This window comes from Sylvia atricapilla, chromosome 10 (assembly GCF_009819655.1).
Source record: "Sylvia atricapilla isolate bSylAtr1 chromosome 10, bSylAtr1.pri, whole genome shotgun sequence".
NCBI classification, from domain to species: domain Eukaryota; kingdom Metazoa; phylum Chordata; class Aves; order Passeriformes; family Sylviidae; genus Sylvia; species Sylvia atricapilla.
In genome coordinates, this window is record NC_089149.1 from 19,031,842 (window position 1) to 19,056,756 (window position 24,915).

The window sequence follows — 24,915 nt, forward strand, 5'->3', positions numbered from 1 at the left end:
CATTATACTATTAGCCATTTTCTCTTGGAAACACAGGAAACTTGTCCACAAATGTTGAGATCCCCCACCTCTTGTCTGGATATAAACGCTGTCAGTCCTGGCAGGGGAACTCACCTCAGAGACCTCTCTTAGAGACATGGATTTGCTCAAATTCTGCCTCTGGTTTTGCCCAAATTTGTGGCAAAATGTAATTTTTTTTTTTCCAGGACAAAACTCACCAGTCATCTTTTCACTTGTCTGTTTTGCTTAATTAAACTGTGAGCACTAAACTGTGAGCATGGAATAATAAATAGAAAAACCTCTACTCTTTAATGTCAGGTGAAAGAATTGCTAAACGATTAAACTGTGTATATATCTTCACAGATTATATTTTATAAATCACGCTTTTTTAGCTAAATATTTATAATTAAATGTTTTTATACTTTACAACAAAGCAGATAATTTCATCTTCAATTATTTCTCCTGTTGCTGAAATGTAAAAATAAAGCATTGTTATCTCCAGTCTTGTCTGTGGTTTATTTCAGGTCTTTGAATAGAGCATTTTTCACAAATTACAGTAGTAATCCCCAAAGCTCGGCATCCTGACTTGGATGAGTGGGAGAAGTGTTCAACCTCTTCTTGATAATACTTCCTCTTCTGCGCAGCAGTTCTGGAGTACAAAGCCTGAGTATTTGCATTTCCTCAGAAAGGGACATGGCTGTGTAAATAGTTGGAATATTGCCCACTGCTAAATGTTGACATCTGAAGGTTGTCAGCCTTTCTTTATCCTAAAATAGCCTCTGTCTCAGCCCCCATAGGGCCCCAGCTGGGAGCTGGGCAGGTTGCTTCAGCAAGAATTCCCTTTGCATTTCCTGCTTCTGCCTTTATTAAGGGAGAAAAATACATGTATATCTGAAAACATGTCCAAGCATTTTGCTTCTACTGTTCCTGATCTGCTAAGCTTTGCTGGCATGGACACAGTGAGGAGGGGGTTCAGGAAGAGGTTTAACCATGCCTTGTTTCAGGTCCAGTGATGGAATAGAAGCCATAAATATTTTATCCCATTCAGCTCTGCTCTGTGCTGATACATTCACTGTGTCCAGGAGTCCTTGGGTCTCAGAGCTCAGGTAAAATCAGAGGGAAGGTTCCTTAGTCTCTATTTCCCCAGCAAAATTGTGACACTGCAGCTCTTGATTTTTGTGGTTTCTTTTATTTTTTTCTTTACAACGTAGCAAGCATTGCTGAATTGTGCTGCTTTGCACATGCAGCTGGCTAAGGAGGCCAGGGCTTCAGGAGAAGAGGGTGGAAAAAGGCCTTCCAGTGGTTCTATTTCAACAGAATTGAGTCAACTCCAGCTGACAAGTTTCAGTAAGGAAATGAGCATTGTCTATGGTTTTGTTCAATTAAAATAGGTGCTGTTAGTTGGGACCTGCATTCAGTGCAGTGAACAGAAAGTGGTTTTGGATGTGCATTTATTTGGAGGTTGCAGCAATGTGTATTTTGAAATTAGCTTTGCAAAAATGGATATTGGGAAATTAATTGCTTTCTAAATTGTTCTGTTTTACTGGCAATTATTGGATTGGATAACAGTGTCACTAGGTTATGCAGAAGTCCTAAAGAGAAGTTGGCTAGCTGTGTCTCCCGCATCTAACCATGTGACAACACTTAGTTGTATTTATCTGTAATTTATCTATTGTAATCCTTGATGCTCTGTCCTTTTTATGGCTGATGTCTCCACAGGTGGCTCTCAAAGGTCCTGGCAATCCCAGCTCTCTTTAGTGATGCCTGCTGGTATATTAATGCTTGTCTGGTTTTTCTGACATGCCCCAAGTGACTCTCAAGTCTGTGATGGCAAGCAGAGGAGCTTGATGAAAAGCCTGTTGCACTTAGTGGTCTTTCTCAGAAGGGACAAATACCTGCCTCAAGTCATTCGTCTGGGATGGAAACATCAGGTAGTCCTTGATCCCTGAAGGGATTTTGTTTAACATTTCCCAGAGCAGGCAAAGTACAAGAAAGGAGCCACAAGCACTTCAGCCAGCACTGAGGGTGGGTTCAGCCTGTCTGGATGCTCAGATTTCAGTGAGTTTGTCAAGGATGCTCCTGTCACAGTCATTGCCAGTGGCTGCAGGGGGCAGCCCGTGGCAGCAGGAAGTCTCATCTAAAGAGCTCAGTGTGGTCACAGTTGAGAGAAAGAGAAATGGTGTGATCGAGCTCCTCCTGCCTCAAGGTTCGGGGTTTGTCTGTGAGGATTAAGGTGATAAAATAACATTTTGACCTTATGGGAGTGTCCAAATAAATCCAAGACATGTAAAAGTAATGGAGTGTTGCAGAAGTAGCAGCTTGTTTGTGGTATTCTGTCTTTCAGCACTAGCCACCTGAGGTGACAGATGCATTGAAGTGACTGACTTTAAAAACTGCAGTTGGATGTTTGCCTGCTTTGCTGCTGGTTTCATTATTTTTAGGGATGTGACAAATGAGGACATGGAAAACAGAGGCTGCTGAGAAGACACTGACTCTTCCCAGACAAAATCCCTGGTTATTTCGTCAAACAGGGGAACCACTTTTCCAAGTAACAAAATGCAGGAGGGGCAAGGGGAAACATAACTGTGACACATCTTTCTGGTCCTTATTTATCCTTTCAAAGCTGTTCTCTGTGTTCATAGCTCTACCAGTGTACTGAGGGAGGCAGGCTCTTGCCTCCAAGCCAGAATGGGTGAAAACAAGGGGTTAGTAAGGAAAGTTTACAGTTTGTTTGGGGTCCTGCTTCCCTGCCCTCAGGTTTCTAATAGTGTGGATGAATTGGCACAGTAATCCAGGGCTCTGAAGTACATCATGCCCTTGGTGCCCAGACTGGCTGCTGGAGTGATTTCACACCTACACACTATCAGCTGACATTCTGTCATTGAGCCATGCAGGAATTTTACCACACGGGTACAGTCTTGAATTTTCAATGAGAATATTCATTCTGCCTGTTCTGCTTGAATGAGTTGTGGAAGATTTAAGATGCATCTGCTATTACCAAAAGATTGTCATCTGAGTTTCCTTGAGGTATTTTACAAAAATGCCAAGTTCTGCAGATGAGGCATGTTTCAGACACTTCTTGAATTTGATTTTTTTTTGTCTCGGTAATAGAATGTTTGTGCTAACTGGGATAAAAAAAATTTCCACAAGTGCTAAACATCTCCCATCTGAGATAAAGGTTGTCTTAGAGCATGTGAAAATATTTTTGAGTGCTCAAACTCACATTTGATAAGTAGAAAAACAAGGCACAGCTGCTTCTGCAATGAAATTGGAAGTTCTCACTGACAGCTTGAAATGCAGCACTGTCTCCCTCCCTCCCTTCCCTTTATCATTATTAGTATTGGCTCAAGCTGTGTGATAACAACCAGGGGGACTGAATGCAGCTTATCAGAGGCCAGCCCTTTTTTAGAGAGCTTTGCTTTTCCATACCAGCCTCCTAATGGAGAAATTCCATTCTAAGGTTTATGGGTGAGGAAGTCCTATGTAACTCAACTAAAAAAAAAGCCCCAAGAATTACAGGCTTTCAACCCATTAGCTCGTAAGAATCACTAGTATTCACTGTTGCATAATTTTTGGCTGTCATTGAGTATACAATGACGAGTATTTATCCATCTAGAAGCGGATGTGGAGAAAGCTACATGGGTTGTGGCTGACATCATGATTAGAGTGAAACTGTTTCAGCTGAAAACGCTTATACCTTCAGCAGCGCGTAACAGCCAAGAATATTTTTTTTACGCTGAAGAAACCACATGGGGCTATTCTGCATCATGTACTAATATGGGTTTAGGGACTAAAAATAAACTGGTATTTTTAGCTGAAGAAAGTTTGCCTTGAGCTCCTGATTTTTCCATCAGAAGAGTCAAAATATGTATAATCTAATACCCTTTTTCTGTCAGCAGCAACAGCAGCAGCTGCCGCTGCCTGCCAGGGTGACTCCCACAGCAAAGTGTCCTCAGGGTTTCTCCAGCGCCCAGCTGAGAGCAGGTCCAGCCCTCGGTGCCTGGGCACTGTGAGCCACACACGGTGGGTGGCTTCCTACAGAGTGGCTACTGATAAAGGTGAATTGCCTCATGGAACCACACAGAGCGAACACACACGGCTGGGAGCCACACTGCGCTGCTGAGGCTGCCTCTGTGTGTGAGACAGCGGCGGGAGGGGGGCAGAATCACGGAATCATTCAGGTTGAAATGAAACATCGAATCCAACCTGTCACCGATCCCACCTCGTCAACCACACCAGGGCACTGAGGGCCACGTCCAGCTGTTCCTTTGAACACCTCCTGAAACAGCGACTCCACCACCTTCCTTGACAGCCTCTTCCAATGTCTAATCACCTCCTCCGTGAAGAATTTCTTTCTAGTGTCCAGCCCAAACTTCACTTGCTGCAGCTTAATGCCAAGCTTAATTAAGCTTGGCATTAAGAATTAAGCTTAATGCTTAATTCTCCTGTCCCTTGTACCCTGGGAGCAGAACCCCCGCGGCTTCACCGTCCTGTCATACGGAGCTGCGGAGGGCAGCAAGGGCCCCCCTGAGCCTCCTTTTCTCCAGCCTGAGCTCCGCCCCCAGCTCCTTCAGCTGCTCCTCTCAGATAGGCCACCCTTCCCCAGCTCCGTTCCCTTCTCTGGACATGCTCCAGCCCCTGAAAATCCTTCCTGAATTGAGAAGCCCAAAACTGGACACAGGACTCAAGGTGTGGCCTTACCAGTGCCGAGCGCAAGGGGAACTGACGCGGTGGTTTGGTTAGCGGGGCTGGGGGCACGGCGCGGGGATCCCATCGCCCTCCGCCTCTCCTCGGGCTGTGAGGGGAAGGGGAGGGGCTGGTGCTGCGGCGGGCTCGCGCCTCCGCCAGGGGGCGCTAGAGGCTCGCCCCCCTCCGCGGTGACGTCACACGGAGGGCGGACGGGAAGCGCCGCTGCTCATCCGGGTCCCGCGGCGGGGCCTGGGGGCGTGGCTTCTCCCTCACGTGACGCTGCGTGGCGGCGCACCCGCCATCTTGTGTTGTTGGGTTGAGGAGCCGCCGCGGCTGTGAGGGACTCTCCGCCCGGGAGCGCAGGTAACGCCGTCCCGCCGCCTCCCGGCCCCGCCGCTGCCCCGGCCGCCCCCGCCACACCTCCGCCGCCGCGCGCCCTGTCCGACTACCGGCCCTGCCAGCGGCCCCCGTCCGCCTCGGCTGCCGCAGCACCGAGGCGCCCCGCGGCCTAACCGGGAGGCGAGGCCGCCCAGGGGGGAGGGGGGGTGCGCCTGGAGGGCCCCCCTGCGCTCCCCATGGACCTCTGCAGGGGTCGTTGGAGCTGGGGCGAGCGGGCCTTGAGCTCTCCATGCGGGTCCTTGGTACTTGTCAAGTGGCGGCGGGGCGCCCGCGGCTCCTCACCGCCCTCCGGGGCCGTCTCCCCCCGCACTGACCCTTGTCAACTCGCTCGTCCCCTCCCAGCCCAGCGGGAGCGCCGCGGTGAGCCCCGCTTCGAGCACGCCCGGCCCTGTCGGGTTACAGTGGCCGAGGAAAGAGGGAGCTCCGAGCCTTCCCCCGCGCAGGCAGCAGGGTGTTGGGAGCAGCGGTGACCGGCAGTGTTTGACTGGAGAGGCCTTGGCAGGCTGAAGAGAGCATCGATCAGAATTGTGTACGTTTGGTATTGATCCAAGACAAGTAGTTTCAGTGTCACCGGAGCACTTACGGCTCTTTCAGTTCTCTGTGATTGCTCTTTGAATTGGGACAAGGTGTAGGCCTAAAGGAGGTATTGCCAAGTAGTGCTTCTGGAATAAAAATCTTCGTTTTCCCCATTAACATTCAGTTCAACGTTCGTGGTGTGCTGCTTTTACTGTAATTCTTGAATATCTGTTTGCTTGGGTGGGCGGGGAAGGACCTTTTGAATTCTGATTATATTCCTCTAACTTCTTGCTGCTCATTTTATTTTCTTGCTTCAGGAGCTGACTTGGGCAAGTTCCTGGAAAGTACGTGTGAATTTTTTTTTTTCTTATGACTCTGCTGGTTGCTTTTGTTCTTAAGAAACTCTTTAATAAACAAAAGTTAATTTGCTATTCTGTGAATGGAGCGTTTGGTTGATACACAGTGTGATAATTGGAAACCTTTGTAAACAAAATTGGTTACAGTTGTCACCAACAAAAACTTTGTTTTGGTATTTTTAAGTTTTGTTATTGGATGGCGGCGGCAGTAGATAATAAGAGCGTTATTACTATGAGGTGTTGGTTTTCTTGCCATGCACTTGAATAGGTATCCTTTGAGCAATTAGCCGATGCCGGTGTGAAAACCTAATTAAGCCGGGGGGGTGCCAGCAGAAATGCTGGAGTGTCCATGGCCCCTTCTGCATTTGCTTTGCTCCCCAGGTTAGTGTGGTTTCAGATCAGTTGATGTCAGTGGTTGTGTGTTGGTGTTAATTTCTCAGTGAATGTGTGATTTAAGGAAAAAAAAAAAAAAGTTTCTGTTTAATAGTCAGCTGGATTGAAGAGAAGGCAGAATTTGAACCCTGGGACTGGGATGTCACCTTTTGTGTTGGGACTTTCAGTGTCTGACAATATTGTGTGTAAATACTGGGGTTGAGTGGTTTTAAGAGCTTCTCATGCTCTCCCAGCCCCTGGATGCAGGAAAGTGTCTGGGAACACCTGGTCACTGTATTTCTTTTGGGGCCTTTTCCCGAAGGGTTTCTTCAGCCTGTGTTTTAAAGCAAGGGTAGAGAACTAAAATTTAACGTGGTTTTGGAGCAGGAATTATTTGTTTCACACTGTGCTTGAAAAAACTTTGATACCACAGTAAAAGCTTGGACTCTTGCAGACACTCTTTTTGTTACAGGTGTTGACTTTGAGGATTGTAAAATATCCTCAGGTGCTGCTGTTAGCATTTTCGCTTGCCTTTCTAAAACATACAGTAAAGTGAAACTAGGATACCTGTGATTATGTAAGTGAAAAAAAATGCTTGTAAATAGACAGTTGAGGGCTTTGTAATTAATTTTTCCCTTACTGTTTTACTCCTTAGTTGAGGAAAAAAACTGTAAAAACAGAATGCAAAGTAGGTTTGGGGTTTTTTTAAGGAACTGAGACTAAGCACCACTGTATGTCTCTGCTAAGGCCAGTTGTCTGCATGAAGTTCTGTCACAAACTCGAGTTCATCTTACCTGAATGTAAGAGGAGAATTGGCATTTTTTTAAGATGTATAGATACTTCATTAAAATAAAAAAACAACTCTAGATGTCAGAGTCCCGTGGAACAAATTGTTGGGACAGCTGAGTGGCTGAAGAGTTTGCTGGTACATCTCTCTATGCAGAAAGATCTTTCTATTTAAACCTGGAAGGGAAAACAGTGATTCACAGTAACTGAATGAAGATGAGCTGGGCACTATGATTTGTGCTTTCCCCTTTGGCCTCTTTCTTTCTTTACTTACTTTTAATTACTAAGAATGTGAAATTTCATTTTGCCTATTTCAGTCTGGTATTGCAAGTTCAAGTAACTGTCATATATATGTTTCTTATTCTTTCATTGAAATGAAATTCTTCTTTAAAATTTTTCTTAGGACTTTTTAAAGTATGGTGTTAAGTTAGCTCATAGTCTGATTTAGAAAAACAAAATCAATTTCCTAGCAGCTCTCCTTAATTTTTCTGGGTTTCTTACTTTTTTTCCTCTTCAGTGCTTCTGCTCAAAGATTACTGTAGATAAGCTATATATAATTCATGATTAGAGATAGAGCTATGGGGCACATCAAGGGAGCCTTCCCCCTACAGAGCTTGCTAGAGAGCCATTGGATGCCTTGATTAGGGGAAACCTTTTTCTTTGTTTACTGAAGAAGCAGTTGTCTTGAAAGGGACTCTTTCTTTGTGTGGTTTTCTCATCAATTTCTTTTAATTCGTAGAGTGACATTTGAAATCTAAGGTGTGTGAAATGCTGCAGGGTATGGGGTTTGCTCTTGTGGGAACGAAGTCAGTTTCCTGCCCAGTTCAGCCTCTATCTCTTACTCTCAACTCCGGAACATTTTTTTTTTGTTTGCATAAAGGACCTGGCTTGAGGATCACCAGAAGTGAGAAAACTTAGCAAGTTTGCTCAAGGTGTGCCTAAGTTATGGATGGAATTAAGAATTAAGCGTTTTAAGTGACAAGTTTGTATTGGCCCTCTTGTGGTTGGTGGTAATATGTGTGTGGATATATATAACCAGTTCATCGTGGGGATGTTTAATACCATTATTATTTCATGTTTAGCTCAGATTGCAGCTGGAGATTGTAGCAGGCTGAGGTCTTTGCATTGCTTTGTTAGGAGCTGAGATTGCCACTGTGTGTTGATTACAAAACGTGTCCACTTCTCTTTTTTTGCAGAGGAAGGCTTTCATTCCATTTCCTCTAGGGGTAATTAAACAATCCTTGAATTTAGACACTGTAGAGATGGTTTGATGCCTGCATGGAAAACTGGGCTGCCATTGAAATCTTTTTTTTTTTTTTTTTTTTTTTTTTTTTTTTTTTTTTTTTTTTTTTTTTTTTTGTGGAAAGGATGTATAGAATTGTTTGGATGCATCAGAGGTTTTTCTGTGTTCTTTTCAGGAGTGAGCCTTTCCTGTAATCCTTAAAGCTTTTAGTATATAGAAGCTGGATATGCAGACCTCAGGATTATAGAGAAAAGTAGAAGGAATCCCATGAGCTGTGTAGAGGTTGTAGAATGTATAGGTCAATGAAAAATTTTGATGGATATTTAGAGAATTGTTTTAATTCTGTGTTGTTGACTGCTTGTTGGATCACTTACTAATTTTTGATTGTCTCAGTTAGTTATTAAAACAGTGCATGATCATAATTCTTTCTCCTTAGCCATATGTTTAAAAAATCTAGGGAAATAAAGAACAGTAACTTGATGGCTTTTTTTGTATATGTAGTTTGTCATTATAAATGGATAAACAAGCTTACATATACAGTTACAAAAACTGGTTAGAAGGATATTTTTGTACTGTTAAATAGTTGCTATTTCAATGAAAGTAAGCATAATGCACTACAGTTTGTGAAGTGTTTTGTTACTTGAAATTTTGTCCTTTTTTTCAGTAGAGAAACACTTGTTTCAGGTTCTGGTTACAGTGAAACAGATTTTTTTTCTGTTCCTCCTGTTCCCTACAATAAATGTAAATTGCATTCTGTTAGTGATATTTTTTGATAAAGATCCTGGCCTGTGTGACTGGGAGACTCAGAGGCTGTGCACGTCCCTGGGTAGATCGGTTTGGGTGGAAACAGCTGGGATCCGTGGGTGGGGGTGTGTCTGTTCAGACTGGAGGGAAAGAGGGAGATCAGCTCCGGACACTCCGACATGACTCTGGGTGAAGTTTGGTGAGGTTAGAAAGCTGAATAGCTGAATTTACCTTCAGCCTTAGAGTCAGGATGTCACGTGGCAAGGAGTTGGTTTGGCTGACAAGTAAAGGGTTTACAAACTGATTTTTTTTGAGCCACAAGTGTTAGAATCTGAGGATGATTTAGTTGGAAGAGCCTTTAGTGGTTGTCTGCTCCAGCCTCCTGCACAAAGCAGAGCTGATGTGTTAGACTGTGTGTGACAGAAAGTGAGTGAGGTTGATCATGGAGTAGCATATGGCAAGGGTTTTTATGTAAAAACATTTCATAACTTGACAATCAGAGGCCCCATTCAGCCACCATTAAAACCAATGAAGCCTTTATGGCAGGCTTAGTTAATGCTGAATCATCTGCGTATATGATTCTCTCAGTAATACTAAGTTTTAAGAGTAGTAAGGATCAGGCTGGCATCACAAAAGATATGGTTCTTAGATCAAAACAAGTGAATGTTTTTTTAGCAAATTTTGCAAAAATGGATAAGCTATTAGAAAGTATTGTAGTTCACATGTAGTATGCAGTCTGATACACATTCTGATTGTCTCTGTTCAGAGTATTTTATTAAACACCCACTGTTGAATGTTTGTTTCCTGAAGTATAGGATGTCTCAGAACTGCATGAGCAGGAAACCTTAAGGAACAGGGTGGGAGGGGAGGGAAATAATTTCTGAAGCCCGAAGAAGCTGTTTTTTTAACTTACATTTTAAAAACTAACCCCTGAACCTTCTCAGTGACCCAGATCTGTAATTCATTGGTTGTTTTCAGTGAATGTAGTCTGAAGATGTGTTCTTCCACCTAGAAAATGGGTATGGGCTATATAGTGTGTGTGACCAGTGGGAGAGAGGTGCTGCAGTGGGGTTGTGGTTGCATTCACAGTCTGGCTGCTGGCCTTGCTGGGGAGCAGATAGACAGACTTTGCATCTTGACCTGTAGTGCCTTGTGGAAGAGCACAGACAAAATAGTTATCTACCAGCAAGTTTTCCATGTACAAGGTAGACAGATGTGGAAGTGATTTTTTTTTTTTTTTTTTTTTTTTTTTAGCTGCAAAGTGAGTGCTGGCAGGATTTTGGGATAGGATTTGGAATGAGAAGCATTTGTGTTCAGGCAGTGGCAGGGCCAAGGGTGTGGTTCCCTGACTCTGCTTGAGGCTTAATCGCTGGTGTCTGCCTTTGGCTGGGAGTCTGCTAATAAAAGTGGAGGTCACGCTGTGTTCTGGTGGGGAAAGTGGGAAAAGCCTTCCCATTTGGCTGTGTGCAGGTGAAGCAAGAAGTGGAGCTCTCCAGCCTGCCTCTAACCACCAATTTCACAATAGTAGGTAGGAAAGGAAGAGAACATCTGGAGTTGTGTTACTTAATGTTCTAAGTTTTTCTTGGATTTGGTTATTAAGTGTATAGGTCTTGTTAGTCTCTTGTGTCATTTCTATCCTTGAAGGGCTACTTGGATTTGTCCTTCTTGACAAATCTTGTTCCTGGGGTGGAACATGTTGCAAGCTGAGGTGCTCCATAAAGCTTTAGGTGCATCTGAGCAGACAAGTGCCATTTGAGGTATTCATGGACAATTTTTGATCAGAAGCTGCCAAGAGATCGAAATACTTTTGCAAAGGTTTGAGACAGAGAGGTTATAAGAATTCTAGAGATCTAAAAATGTATGTGTAATAATAGAGGTGTAGTTTCTGGAGAAGGGGAGGTTTGGACATTGCTCCCTTAGGAAAAACTTTTTGGTGTGTGGGTAGATAGGCCTTGGAAAATTCACTGCCTTTATCAGGAATCAGGTTTGGTAAGCCAGAAGTGACTCCTGTGACTTGTTTGGCATCTTGTCTAATGTGACTAATAGGTTTTTTCTCTGATTAATTTTCTGTTTAAACTAGAATATGCTTACTAGAAAATAATTTCACATTGATCTAAAACCAACTAACTTTGTTGATTATCTCTGAATGTCTTGCTTCAGTCCCTTCACTGAATTAACTTGGGTCTTCTGATGTTTTTACCTGAGTGATCATTTGCAGACTAAGCTACTTAATTTTTTCTCAAAGCCCAATAAATAGAGCTTTAGTATGTTGTTGGTGTTTTTTCTTCTCACTGTAGGGCATATCTGTCAGGTTCTATCAATCTTTGAACACCTGATTTATCTGCTTTTTTGCCTCTTACAACAGAAAGGACACAGTATTCCTTCAGTGGTAAAATTTGGTGTATAATTACTCTGCATTCTAATTTTCCTGGGTTGAATGGTTTTTGTTAGCTCTTCTAGTCAATGTTGTATATTCCTTTAACAATTGATTAATGTCATAAATCTCAGCATGATTTCAGGACTGTGTTTTTCCAGAATAGTCTTGCATTTCTTATATATCACCTGTGTTTTCTGCTTGTGAGTCTCTTGACTTTGCCTTATTCAGTGTAACCTGCTATACTGGACTGAGTCATTGAATAATTCATGATGCTACTATTGATGATGTGTCATTTCCATTATTTACCATATCCATGTTTGTCATCCTTAGGTTTTAGAAGTTTTGTGGCCAGTGTCACAGACTTTGTAGAAGATAGCACCTTACCTTTACTTGGTTTGGAGAATTTTGAGATGGGTTGTTGTAGATTCTTTAGAAGAGAAGAAAAATTAGGTTGTGGTGATTTGAGAGTTTTCTGTGTTGTTCTGAATGCTTTTGTCCTTTTTAATATTCTGCTGAAATGAAATGTCCTGCAGAAGTTAAAATTTATCTGCTTGCTCAGGCAATGACATTTCTACTCCTACAAAAGTATATTTTGATTGCATATCTTCCATAAATCTGTTGCCTGGCCTTAATTATGTCAGTGTCCTTTAATCTGTGTTGTCTGCTTTAGCCAGTGATTAATATCAAAAAGACAGGTTGTGTAGCCACCTGAGTCATCCTGTTTACCATTGTACTTCAAAGGTGCCTTGCATACAGTTGTGGATCATCTTTAATATTTCAAGAATTAAAGAAAATCAGCATTAATTATTCAGTCAACCTGTTAATTTTTAAAAAAAACATAGTTACTGGCACCAACATTAGCTAGCTTTAGTAGCTGCCTATGGAATGTTTTCTTGCTTGTGGAAACATCTTCATGAGATGTTGCTGTTGAGTGCTGTTAAATTCCTTTTCCATTTTTATTTGAGGAGAACCCATTTCCTTGCAGTTAAGTCTCCTCATGCTGGATTTCCATTGTGTTCTTTGGTTCTCACTTTTTCACCCAGTTTCTAGGTTTAAAAGACTCTTTCAGACCTACAGCAGCAACATAACTACCTTGAAAGGAAAGGATACTTTTCTCCTAAACATCTCTGATCGAAGAATAGAACATTTAAAAATAAAATAACTGTATATAGGAAGAATCAGTGGTATATTTTTTTTCAAGATTTGGGTTTCCAGAGTTAATAGAAAACCTAAGCACGCAGTAGCCACAAAGCTATAAATTGCAATGACAGTCCAAATCTTTAATTTTTTTTTTTTGTGTGTGTGTGCAGAAAAGATCAGATGGTCAGACCTGAATGCAGCCATTTCCTAGGCTTAACTTGGAATTTTAAGAACCTTTGTCTTGTTGGTCTCTACCAAGAACAGCAGAACATCTTGGTGAGACAGAGAGCCATGTGCTGCTAGCTGAGAGAATTCTGTAATTGAAATGCAGGAATTTAACATTGCTTGAAAATCTTAATGCATGTGCCCATCAGTAATAAATGAGCCTTAAATGGCAATTATGTGAGGTTGAGCAAAGTCTGGAAAACATAGTAGTTTTAATCTTTCAAATCTCTGAAAACAGCTTTTTGTCTAGATATTTATTAGCTAGTTGTATGTTTTAAATAAGATACCAGAGTTTGTGGGCGAAAAGTGCCACAGTAATTGTAGACCTTCAACTGAAACATCTTACACATTTTAACACATAAATCTAGCTAGTAGAATCAAGTTCTGGCTTGTGTCTCTAACAGATGTTTGAGAGCTTTAATACATTTGTAAGGTACTAAATATAAATAGCGAGCTTGAAAAATAATTTAAGGAACTGTAAGTTTGTTAAGATAACCATTGTTTCTTAAAGTGAACCAGTGAAATGAATGTTGCTGATGGCAGCTTCTGCATGTATAATATTACCTGTTAATTGTGAGTGAAAGCCACTTAAAGGCTTCATGTTATTGGATTACAGTTTGTGTCTATTCAGAGAGTGGACTTCTGACTTTCAAGTACTAACCAGCTGACAAAATAGGGTTTTTTTCCCCTTGCCAGCCTGCAGGTTGTTGATGGAGTTGATGTGGTTTCTTCTCTTCTCACTGCTGCATGCCGATGGCAGGTTGGTGGCTGGTTGTGGCTGTCAGTCCAGGAAAATGGGGTCCCAGTTCCAGTTTACAACCCAATTCTATTTTCCCCTAAAAATATGCAGGAAAGCCTCAGCTGATTGTAGGGTTGCACTGGTGTCTTGCTCAAGTATTGACCTTATTTTAAGAAAACTCTGGAAAAATATTCCTGTTTGGAGCAGTGGTGGGAAGCACCAGGTAGGCACCTTGGCCAAGCAGCGATGTTAACTGGCCATTATCAAAATGCTGCCTCAGTTTCTCCCTTCAACTTGAGGCTCTCCCTGTGCCCTCTGCCCATATAAAATCTGTGGCTGTGGAGATTCCTCAGTCAATAGCCTTTGATTTATAGAAAACCTCAACTCAGAACCAGCTGTTCAGAAAGGATCTTTTCCTTCATCAAATTACATCAAGGAGGAAATATTAAGTGTATGTGTTTTTTGTAATTTGCCATCCTTGATTAATAAGGAAGCAGCATTTTAATAAGACCCAAGAAAGTGATCTAGATTATAAAGATTTTTTTAATGCCTTTTGCCTAGCCAAAATGGTTAAATCTGTGACTTGATCGTTCATTCGCGTCTTTGAATTCCTCATGTTTCTTCTTGCTCCACCCTGACTTTTGCCTTCTGTGATGCGAGTGCTGCCTTGTCCACTCCAGCCTGCCTTTCCAGTTAGTACAGCTTCTCCTGCACACAGCCAGGTGTGGTGTAGTCACTGTCAGAGGTTCCTCTCAGGTTGGCTTCCATGCTGTCCCCTTTTGGCTGCCAGTGAGAGCTCAGGGGTTTCCACTCCCTCTGTTTTATCTGCTCTGACGTGGCTTTAGTGTTTTCCTCTGGTACACTTGCTGTCTTAGCTTTCCTGAGCCTTTTGCCTGTTTTCTGCTCTCCTTACAAATCATTGCCCGTTTCCAGGGTGCCTCTTGTCCAACATTTTTCTCTCAGCCTTGCCTGTAATTTTTTTGATGTGTGTTTTATGTCTGGGTAACATTTGTCTATTCAGTTGACCTGTCACACCTATTCAGGTCATCTGCATATCTGTTTTATTCTGTTTTGAGGGGGTGGGATGTGTTCAGTACTATTTCATTCACTTACAGTTGTCTTGTTTTCAGTTCAAAATTCACACAGTCAGAACTTCTAGGGATGGAGAACTTCAGTGAATGCAGTACAGAAGAGGAGGATTTCACACAGTGTGGTGGCCAAAATGAGGCATAGGGAAAGCCATTTAGCAGCTCACTGGGATGAGACTAGCATTCTTGTTGGTACTAAACTGCTAAGGAGTCTAGTAGAGAAACATGACACAGCATCCTCAATGTATTGAGAAGGTAATGCAGAGGCTGAAGAGTGGGTCCAGAAGCAGTGAACAGCTTGATCCTGACTGTTTTAGTGCTTTGTCCTTGTATCTGATGCTTTTCAGCTGTGTTTTCATTGCTTAACCCTGAGTGCCAGCCTTTTTGGTATTACTGATACTAGACTAGCTTTGATGTTAGGAGTTAAAAATCCCAGGTTCCCTGGTGATGCACACGGATTGATCTGAAAACTCGCCACCCCCAGCAGAAGGATTACAGGCATTGCAGGAAGTGGAGGGACTGCCATCCAATTAAGGCTACTAGGAATTGTGTTAGAAGCTTGTCTCTGCCCAAGTGTTCATGATGGTTTACTTGAATTGCCCCACAGTATCTTCTCTTGTGGCTGCTGCATGTTGTCTTTGGGTACCTCAGCTTTTATTTTGATTTGCAGGATGGTGAATGGATATACCTTGAATGTTCTAATGAGCTATCTGCTGCTTCAAAAAGGCAACTCAGATCAGACCAAAGTCATCTCAGACTAGACCTGTGAGAATATCTGGGTATTTCTGGAGTAGCTTTTGGTGCAGGTAGTTGGGATAATTCCATCTTATTCTCTAGAATTGTTGTGAAAAGAAAAACATTAAGATTTGTATTTAAATTACTTTGTGTATGGGACTAAGAAGATATGGCATGTTAAAATACATAAGCCAAATGTCAGTTGGTGGGTTTAGGCTTCAGGGAGTTTTAGAAGCATTTGTAATCTTATGCCCAAAGTATTTGGGTAAAATCTGCTCAAGAAGTTTTAGCATATTTGGTTTCAGCATATTTTGTTATTTTCTAGCTTTGAGGGTATTGATTTATTCTCTTTATTATGGTTACTTCTGTGAAATGTAAAAGTTTCCTTTGTTAGGTTTTGTCCTGTTTTTCTAAGTAACTAATGCCCTTTCCATCTCTATCTCCCTGGATTTTCTTTTTCTATTTCGTCACCTTTTCACGTGAAGTATAGACAAACTTATAAAGTTCCTTATTTGATCCCTGTATCTGAAAAGGGATGTGGTTCTTTGCAGCAAAGTTGCCTCCTGATGTTATGGGTTCTTGAAGTCTAATCAACCAATGTCTGCAGGTGATGCTTCAAATTCTTTTTCTTGGGATTTACCTACTGTGTGTTTGGATTTTAAGAAAACAAACTATCTTCCTCTGCAGATTTGGATTTGGCAGCTGCTGGAAGGAAAGAGGAGCTGTATTTATTGCATGAAAAGACACTTCTCCAGAACTGCTTGGGGTGGACTTGGTTCTGTTAGGCAAAAGTACATAGCTTTACCCTATGTTGTTTGCCCTCCCCTGTCTTGTTCTTTCCATCCTGTATGGCTTCATCTGCTCTTATCCATGCACTCTGGATATGCAGGAACTTGACATAAGCTTTGCTAGTGTCTGCAGGACCTGCCTTGGCTAACAGCAATGAAATTAGCTGGAGTCTGGAGTTAGGCGCTTTTTTTTTTTTTTTTTTTTTTTTTTTTTCCTTAGTAAAACTAAGAATGTAAGAAACACTGTAGTTTGCCTGCAGAGTTTTGGAGATGTTGTAGCATTGGATGTACTGAGTCTTTAGGAGGCTTATTTTTCAAGAATGAGCAGTGGAAAATTCTTGAATACTCTGCCACTCAGCTGGCAAATCTGTCTTGCTGTAATTCTGGTGGGGTTTTATCCTCTTGTAATTGTCAGGAAGCGGCAATTCTGTTAATTAAGCATTACTGCTCTTAGAGGAGAGGATTATGCATCAAGTTCTCTGTGTTTGTACAAATTGTTTCCTCAGACACTCTAATCCAGTGTCCTGTTTGAGCTGTTAAAAGAGGGATTTAGGGAAGAAATCTTGATGCAGTTGTTCCTATATCACTAAATCAATCTGTGGTGGAAAGCTGAAATGGATTCCTTAAAAGAAAATAAATCAATGTAGTAAATTTTTTTTCACTTCTTTGCATGACCAGGCGTCCTTTTGTATTTTGAGTTAATCTATGAACGACTGTATCAATCCATCTGTTTTCATAATATTTTTATTTTTCAGGTTCACACTTTTTAAAAAAGAGGAATAGAACAGGAAAAAATGGCAGCAGAAACTCAGACACTTAACTTTGGGCCTGAATGGTAAGTTTTTTCTGTTTTGTCAGACTCCAGAACTTGTCTAAAAGGATTTTTTTCCCCTTTGGAGCAGAATTGATTGTGGGACTGAATGGGATATAGTATCTTTGTTGTTTTGTCCTGCTTCACCTCAGTCCATGGCTTGTGATCTATGGCAATATTATAAAATTAGTCTTCATTTTGTGAATTGGCATTGTGTATGAATTGAGTTGGGTTTTTTGTTACGTTAATGCATAGTATTTAACTTGCTGCCAAACATTTGAGGAGGAGTAATGTTTATGATCTCAGAGGTATGCACAGAATAATGGAGGATATGCTTATTTGCTGTTTCTGTGTGATGCATGTTAATAAGGAAGTTCTTAAACTCTCCTCACTATACTTAAATCTATACCTAAGCAAGCTTTTTCTTTTCCCAGTTTTAAAAAACCCAGTCCCTATATGGAATATGGTAAAAGTGTGAGTTCTGTGTCAGTGTCCTGCAAGTTTGTATTGAACAGTGTTAGGAAAAGAGAGCTATTGTGTTCAGGGAATCCCTGCTGGCATATAATTTTGTCAGCTGTTAGTTTTACAGTTTGTCTGACATGCATTATCCTGGCCTCTGGCGAAGAGCAGTTGCACAGGTGTGATTATTCAGCATTTGTTCCAATTTCTTGTTAAAGTATTGGTGACTTCAGTTACAAATAAGAATTCTGAGTGGTTTTTGAAGAGTCATTGATCCCCAAGTGTGTGAATGGGAATGGGGAGTGGTTATAGGAAACACAGTTGCTGCATAGCTTGTGATTAGAACTGTTACTTGAACAACACATTCACTTTTCCTGAACACATTTCTGTGCACAATGTACAGAAATTGGAGAGGATTCAGTGAAGAAGTAAGATGTGATTTGCAGCCTGTGAAACAATGAGAGCTGTCTATTTTGCTAGAATGAAAGAAGGTTAAAGAATGAATTTATCAATATCTATAAATATGCCCACCAGGCAGATATCTTGTGCTGGAGTGCTCTTCAGTGTAAGAGACAGACATGATTAGATTCTTGATGGATGGAAGCCAAAGTTATATTAAAAAAAGAGAAGGGGGAAGACAATTCTAAAAAAAAGCACATATTTCAAGAGTAACTTAATTGCTGTGTCATAGTGAGGCGACTGTCACAGTGAGTCTCCAGTGAGTTTAAAAACCAGATTAGATTATGTACAGAAGCATATATTATACTTCAGTGAATTAGTATCTTTTTACAGGAATAATGGAACATAAGATTTATAATTTTTCTTTTGGGTTGTGGTATAGTCATGTCTGTCACGTAAGCTGCTGTATCACTTAACAGTGGAACTCTGGGTCACGACTGATCTGATTGGTGTTGAACATTGCACTGAGCCATCAAATCCTTTAAAGAATTCTTCCGCAGGCAGAATTTGTTTGGAACTGGTACACTGAGGAACTGCCACAGGGTGGCAGCAAACTAAAGAAATAAAATCAGCTTTTGACTTGCAAATGATTTTTTTTCGTTTCTGTTTAAAGAATAATAAATCAAAGCATGCTTCAATAATTAGGTGAAAGGTAGTCTGTTTTAGTTTAGAGCTACTTCTCTTCCAAGGATCTTTTGATTGCTGAGAAGCTTTTACTGTTTTAGTTGTCTAAGTTGCCCATCAAAGAGAATGTAAGAAAATGGGCAGAGTTTTGTTTCTTGACACACATATCCTTTTGTAAAACATTCCTCAAAGTAAAAATAACAGATGTTTGTGTAGCTGAGGAAGTAGATGTGTAGAATGAGACTAATTCACCTGCAGGGTAGGAATAATGTACAGCAGTAAGATGCTACCTGCAAGAAGTTGAGTAACTTACCTGTGTGGAATTGGAACAAATGTAATAGCATATTTATCTGTTGCCATAAGTTAGATTTATTAGATTGCTGCTTCCAGCTTCTCTGAAGCAGAGTGTCACTATATTTTGTGCATATCTTTTAATTTTTTTTTTCTTTTATTGATAGCCTAAGTTAGGTAGAATATGCACTCTAAAGAAAAAAGCCATTAATTTTAACTTGTGGAAGAGGGATTTGTGGTAAGGAAGGATTCCAGAGACACAAGAAGAAACTTAATTATAAAATTTACTGTGCTGTTCCATTAAACTTCATGAAACATCTGAATAGACTCTTTCCTTAGCTTAATATTTGCTGCCCTCTTCTAGAATCGTAAGAATTTTTCTTAGCCAAAGGAAGCTGTTGTCATTAAGGTCTCCCACTGATTTGTGTGCAGCCTGAGCAAATAGCTCAGGCAAGGTTTTATGGGAGTATAGCTGGCTTGCTGTGTAGTCAACATAAGAGTTTTCCTGGGGCAAGTTGAATTCCTTCATGTGCTCATGGGAATTTTTTTCTTTTTTGCTCTCCTGCTTGTGGATGTGATAAGGGAGGTTCTTCCACTCTTCGTATCAAAGCACTGAGATTTAGAGTTTTGAAGTTAAACGCTTAATGTCTTTACTTTCAGTATTGTATTTACTTTGTTTGTGTCAAATCTGTAAGTGTGCAGAGGATTGGTAGCACAGGTGAAGATGTTCTCAATTCAGTTTTCGTTGCTTTTCTGCTTTCTTTCAGGCTGCGAGCTTTGTCTAGTGGCGGGAGTGTGACATCTCCTCCTCTGTCTCCGGCTTTGCCCAAGTACAAACTGGCAGACTATCGCTATGGGAGAGAAGAAATGTTGGCACTTTTTCTAAAGGATAATAAGGTGGGCAGGAAGAGGAAGGTGGCCTGATGTGTGTATTCTTAATGACAGTCTTGTGATTAGGAACAATTGTTTGTATTTTGTGCTTATGGACAAAGATGTCATGTATCCCCTGCAATCCCGGGGTGATTGTGAGGGGTTTTCATGTGTGCACTTGTTTGTTTGCACTTCTGCCAGATTCAATATGTTTTTTGGGGTTTTGTTTGTTTATACTTTGGTTTATTTTGTGGGTTTGTTTTTGTTGTTTTTTTTTTTTTTTTTAATTTTAGGGGGTAACTTCCTGTACCCTAGAGAACAAAAACCCCTGATTGCCATATTCTCAGTCCCACTGCCACAGATGACTGAGGGTTAAAGTCTCCTTGCAGCTGTGCAGATTTGCTTGCCTCAGTAGGATTTTATTTCATGTAGTGCATAATAGTTATTTGATTCAGCTACAAAGTCAGGGAATAAATCATCTGAGCAGATTATCTGAAAAATGGAAGAGGTCTCTGTTTATCCCATTTTAAGTCAGTTCACTTTAGCAGGTAACTAGCCCAATGAGAGCAGTCTTCAGGTAGCTTAATTCTCTGGGAATCAGTACACAGAAACAATGACATGTAATGCACAAGAGCAGTATAGAAAAATCAAGAACTTCCTTCTGGTTTGACTTCAAACAGAGTTCTCAGTGATGTAAAAAAAAAAAAAGATGTAAAATTTCAGAGATCTTTCAGGCAAATGATTAATACATTTTGCTGTTGTAAACGTTGGGTTTTTCTTTAGATGGTTTCAGTAGTTGGTTTATTGTTGCAGCAAACTTGGAAGTCTGAATTCCCCTGAGATTGACTTATCCCTCAGATACCCTTGAGGGAGGGAGGGGCTGCAAGAAATGATGTCAGGCTTGTGCCTTAAGCTTGGAATGGAGATGTGCACACACAGCTTTATGTTCCTGTCCTGTCTTGGCTGTGCTGACATTCTTGTACAACACTGGGAGCCTTGCACTGCTTAAACATGGATTTAAGGGCATTGAATGTCAAAGATTTTTCTAAGTCTGTTAAGTGTGATATAGCTTAAAGCTGTGCTTTAACAGGCAGAATTGTCCTGTTCTACAGGAAACCAAGATATAAATCTTGATGTTATGGTTGGATAGGTCAGCCAGTCAGAAGTCATTGTTTTTTGCAGTTTGTGTTTGTTATGTCAGATGATGCTGAGACCTCTGCTCTTGGGGCTGATTCAGAACAACCCTCAAATATCCTGTGTTACAGGAAGTTCTCTGATTGTTATGAATGGTCCAAAAGAGTATTTTCTTCCGATGTGTTTGCCAGAAAGGCACTGATTAGAGTATGTCTTTCTTTTGATAACCACATTTCCAGGGTATTGAGTGACTCTAGTTATGAAGACTGAGAGGACATGACAGTCATTCTAGTCAGCTAATAGTTGACAGTGATATTTTAAAGCTGTTTCATCTCTTATTAGAAGAGAGTCTGACGGCAAGCAGGAGAATTTCTGCTAGCATATATCTAAATGAAAAAATGTCTTTAGTGTTATGAACTAAGTATTTTTGAAGCAGTTGTCCATTGGCAGAATTGGAACTCACTTGGCTGTATATCATTGGAGGTTCTTATCTACCTTCTCAAGGTCACATCTGTTGATGGAGCTTCTGATTCAAAATTAGTGTTAAAATGTATTTCTATTTAAATCATTAGTGTTCTCTAGTTAATCTGTACATATCGTTTCATTGTACTTGGCTTTTTTTGTGTGTTTTTATGGTTGGTTTGGGTTTGGTTTTGCTTTTGCTCTCCTGGTTGGTTGTAAATTGGAGTTGCTTACTTTAAATCAAATACAACCTCTCTGCTGTAGGTGTTAGTTGGCTATAATCTGACTATAAAAATGTGTTGAAGTTAAAAGCAATAATTTTTAATTTACCAGATGAAATGTCACTTGATTTGAATTTCAACTGTAGTAGTGTGTGAATTCTGATGTCTGTGGCCTTGTGGGTGGGTGATCCCTTGTTTATAAGAATTTTTTTTTGAGGGTTGTAAATTCGCAGCAGACTTATACTCACCCACAATAACAGTTAGTGGAAGTACTGGGTAGATGGAGACAGAGTTGGCAGAATAAAAATTTTTTATGAATCAGTGTGTGGCATCATCGCTGAAGTAGAAATACTGGATGTAGTGGAACGCTCTTATTCTTTCATACAGATACCTTCAGACCTTCTGGATAAGGAGTTTTTGCCTATTTTACAAGAGGAGCCCCTGCCACCACTGGCACTTGTACCTTTTACAGAAGAAGAACAGGTTTGTATTTTTTTTTTTTTTTAGATTGTTATTAGTGTAAAGACATAATAAAGAGTGTGCTTCCATTTAGAAAAACAATAAAATTTGAGATTAGTAGGTCTCAGAGTGTACTAGTTTTCAAAGCAGACCACCAGGAGATTCCAGGTTAGGACTACAATATAATAGAAAAATTAAAATAAAGGCAATATTATGGAAACTCTGACTTAAACTGACAGAGCAAGGATACCTTGACACCTTGTTGGTCAGGGTGGTGGTAGCAGTCTGATTAAATGGTGGCTGCAGTCCTGTTGGAGTGATGGATGTGGTTTTGTTGAAGCAGTGATCCTGTAGAAAGAGTTCTTCTCTGGAGGTCCAGTGGTGGTTATTGAGCTCTTGTCCTCTGGGAATGTAGTGGTAGTGCTCTCCTGGTGTTCCAGGCCTCAGATTATATAAAGGTAGGATTGTTTGATTCCTCCCCCTGGGCAGGGCATCTCACAATGGGATGATGTAATTCTGTGAATCATGGGAGACACCGGTGCCCCATTAGTGGAGATTGTCCCCCAGAGGGAGTTACCATGAGTGAGTCATGGAGGAGATAAAGAACACTGCCTCACCTATTTTAACAGTTTATGAAGATTGTAATATGATACATACTTTTGGTTACACCTTTTCGTTGTAACCTAGGACACAGAGAAAGAAATTATGAAAGCATACTGTGTCAGCATAAAGTTTAAATTCTATCCATGCTCAATTATTACCTTAAATTTGAAAAACTGTTTTTTTTAATCCAGCGTTCTATGGAAGACAGGTTGTTAAATCCAGGATTGCAGTCTGGGAAGTGTTACCTATTTTTTTAGGTATGCACCATTTTCAGATTGGTGATGTTCTCTACAGTTTTTTACCACCTTCTCTTTGGTAACCAGAGAGTCACAAAAGTGGCTAAGTTCTGTAGCCTCAGTTTTGTGTTCTTTAGAGAAGTACTGAAGTTCTTAGACTGTTAACATGTATTAAGAAGATGCAGTACTTTTTACTGCTCTGTATATAAGCAGTTGCTTGTTTATCTCCTCCTTTGGTGTTTATAGGTATATAACGAAATAGAGATGGATGAGAGTGAGAGCAAGTAGTCCATAAGGATTCCATTTCAAGGATGACTGATCTTTGGAAGCTCTTGCTTTAAATTTGATTCCTAATGGAGAAAACTACCTGTCTTCTCTGGATAAGTGCCTCTGACTTTTGACTCTGAACTGGTTTCCTCTTTCGTGCTGTCAGAACTTTTGATTTTGCAGTTGCTCTCAGACTTTTCATGTTTCTTAGAACTTTTCTTACTTCAAAATACTGTGGTTCTTTTGTTGTTGTTGTTGTTTCTTTTTAAATAGGAAGGTGGGTGTTTTTGCTGTTGAGTAATTTGATTTTTGCAGGGGTGGATGATATTACTATTAGTTTCTTAGTATATCAGAGCATCTCCTTCCTTTGCCTGCCCTAGGCTGTTGTGTTCTTGAATTTTTCATTTCATTTTGTGTGTGAGTGTTTTGACATATCCTCTTCATCTCTTCTGGACTTCTTCCTCTTTAGAGTTATTCTGTATTTCTTGTATCTCTGTAGGATGCTGACATTTTCACACAAGATACTAATGGTTCAGTTTTTAATCAGCAGTTATATTTGAGTTCACATGGATACACTGTGAGCACTTCATGTCATAGTTAGTCTTAAAAGCCAGCTGAAATCGAGACTATGTTTTCATGTGAAGTGTTGTCTTAGCTCCTGTTCTTGAGCAGGAAGAGGAGGGATTCAGGAGCAAACCCCAGAAATGGTCAGCTAGACATACAGTAGCACATCAAAATGTTGAACCTTTGTGTGAATATCTTGGGACATATTCTTTTGCTGATGTATAGTGGGGTCCTCCAGAAAGGACTTACAGGCCTTTTGCAGTTCAAGGGGATGCTGACTTTTGGTGATACACTCTCTGCAAGGAATAACACGAGTTGAAGGCTATGGTATTGAGAGTGTGCTGAGTACAGGTGAGATGGTGAGTGCTGCTGAGCTTCAGGGATAGATGTGGTCCTCTGCTGTAGCATCAGTGTTTCACCAGTCTTGAAAACTCCTGAGGAGTTGGTGTATACCATGTCAGTGCTTTTTCCTGCTCCTTTTCACCTGTAACCATACAGGAGCCTTTAAGCAGCTTAACAATTCTCTGAAATCTCCACAGAAATCATAATCTGAAAGAAGAGGTTCATATTCCCTTTTTAAGAAAGCTTTTCCTTTCATGTTCTCTGGGGACCCAGAGGATGTGGACAATGGTTTTTCATGTCCTTTTTTTCCTGTTTTCATGACAGATTCAAGGAAACAAGGGAATGGTGTTTTTTAAGTTGGGAATTCTGGTGTTTGTTCCCCATGACATAACATAATTTATCATTAAGAATCATGTTCAGAAGTGATCTTGAGGTGAATATTAATGGATTTGCTGCTAGCTGTGATGCAGGAAAGTTCTTAAGATTGATAAAAGAGAGTTTGAAAGACCTTTTTAGCCCCTCCGTGAATACTTAGGATAGCATTGTTGTCTCAGAACTTGAGGGGCAGGGCTTTGGGAGTCCTTAGAGAGAGAGAGAGGCTGATCAGAGCACTAGTACTTCAGTGTAGTGTTCAGTTGCAGCTGAGCCTGTCAGGATTACTTCAGCCTTAGGTTCAGAACAGTTCCTGCTGTATTATGCATCTGATGGCATGGAAGGGACTTGTCTCAAGCTGATTTAAAGATGTATTATATAGAGATGGATGACAGATCTTGTCAGCTGTATGAATTTAAACTTAAATGTGTTTAGTCTTGTAGTATTTAATTAGATACTTAAGACTACAGTGTTCCTTGTAACAGGACATGGACAAACTTTGGGTGGAATTGCTGGTTCTTTTTATGTAGAATGTTACTTTTCT

At 40.8% G+C, this 24,915-nt stretch overlaps 1 protein-coding gene across 11 annotated transcripts in view; it reads left to right on the forward strand.

The window, feature by feature from the left end:
* Positions 1–4,914: 4,914 nt before the first annotated feature.
* GIGYF2 (GRB10 interacting GYF protein 2) overlaps positions 4,915–24,915 on the forward strand; it is a 74,650-nt gene continuing 54,649 nt past the window's right edge. For 8 of the 11 annotated variants that reach the window (XM_066326199.1, XM_066326202.1, XM_066326206.1 and 5 more), the window contains exons 1-3: positions 16,953–17,032; positions 19,609–19,738; positions 21,916–22,011. In XM_066326199.1, the coding sequence (XP_066182296.1) occupies positions 16,992–17,032; positions 19,609–19,738; positions 21,916–22,011 (267 nt within the window). In that variant the 5' untranslated portion in view covers positions 16,953–16,991. Of the gene's footprint in view, positions 5,053–5,430; positions 5,618–5,921; positions 5,949–16,952; positions 17,033–19,608; positions 19,739–21,915; positions 22,012–24,915 lie in introns of those variants that run through there. The other 3 variants (XM_066326197.1, XM_066326196.1, XM_066326198.1) reach the window with 3 other exon arrangements.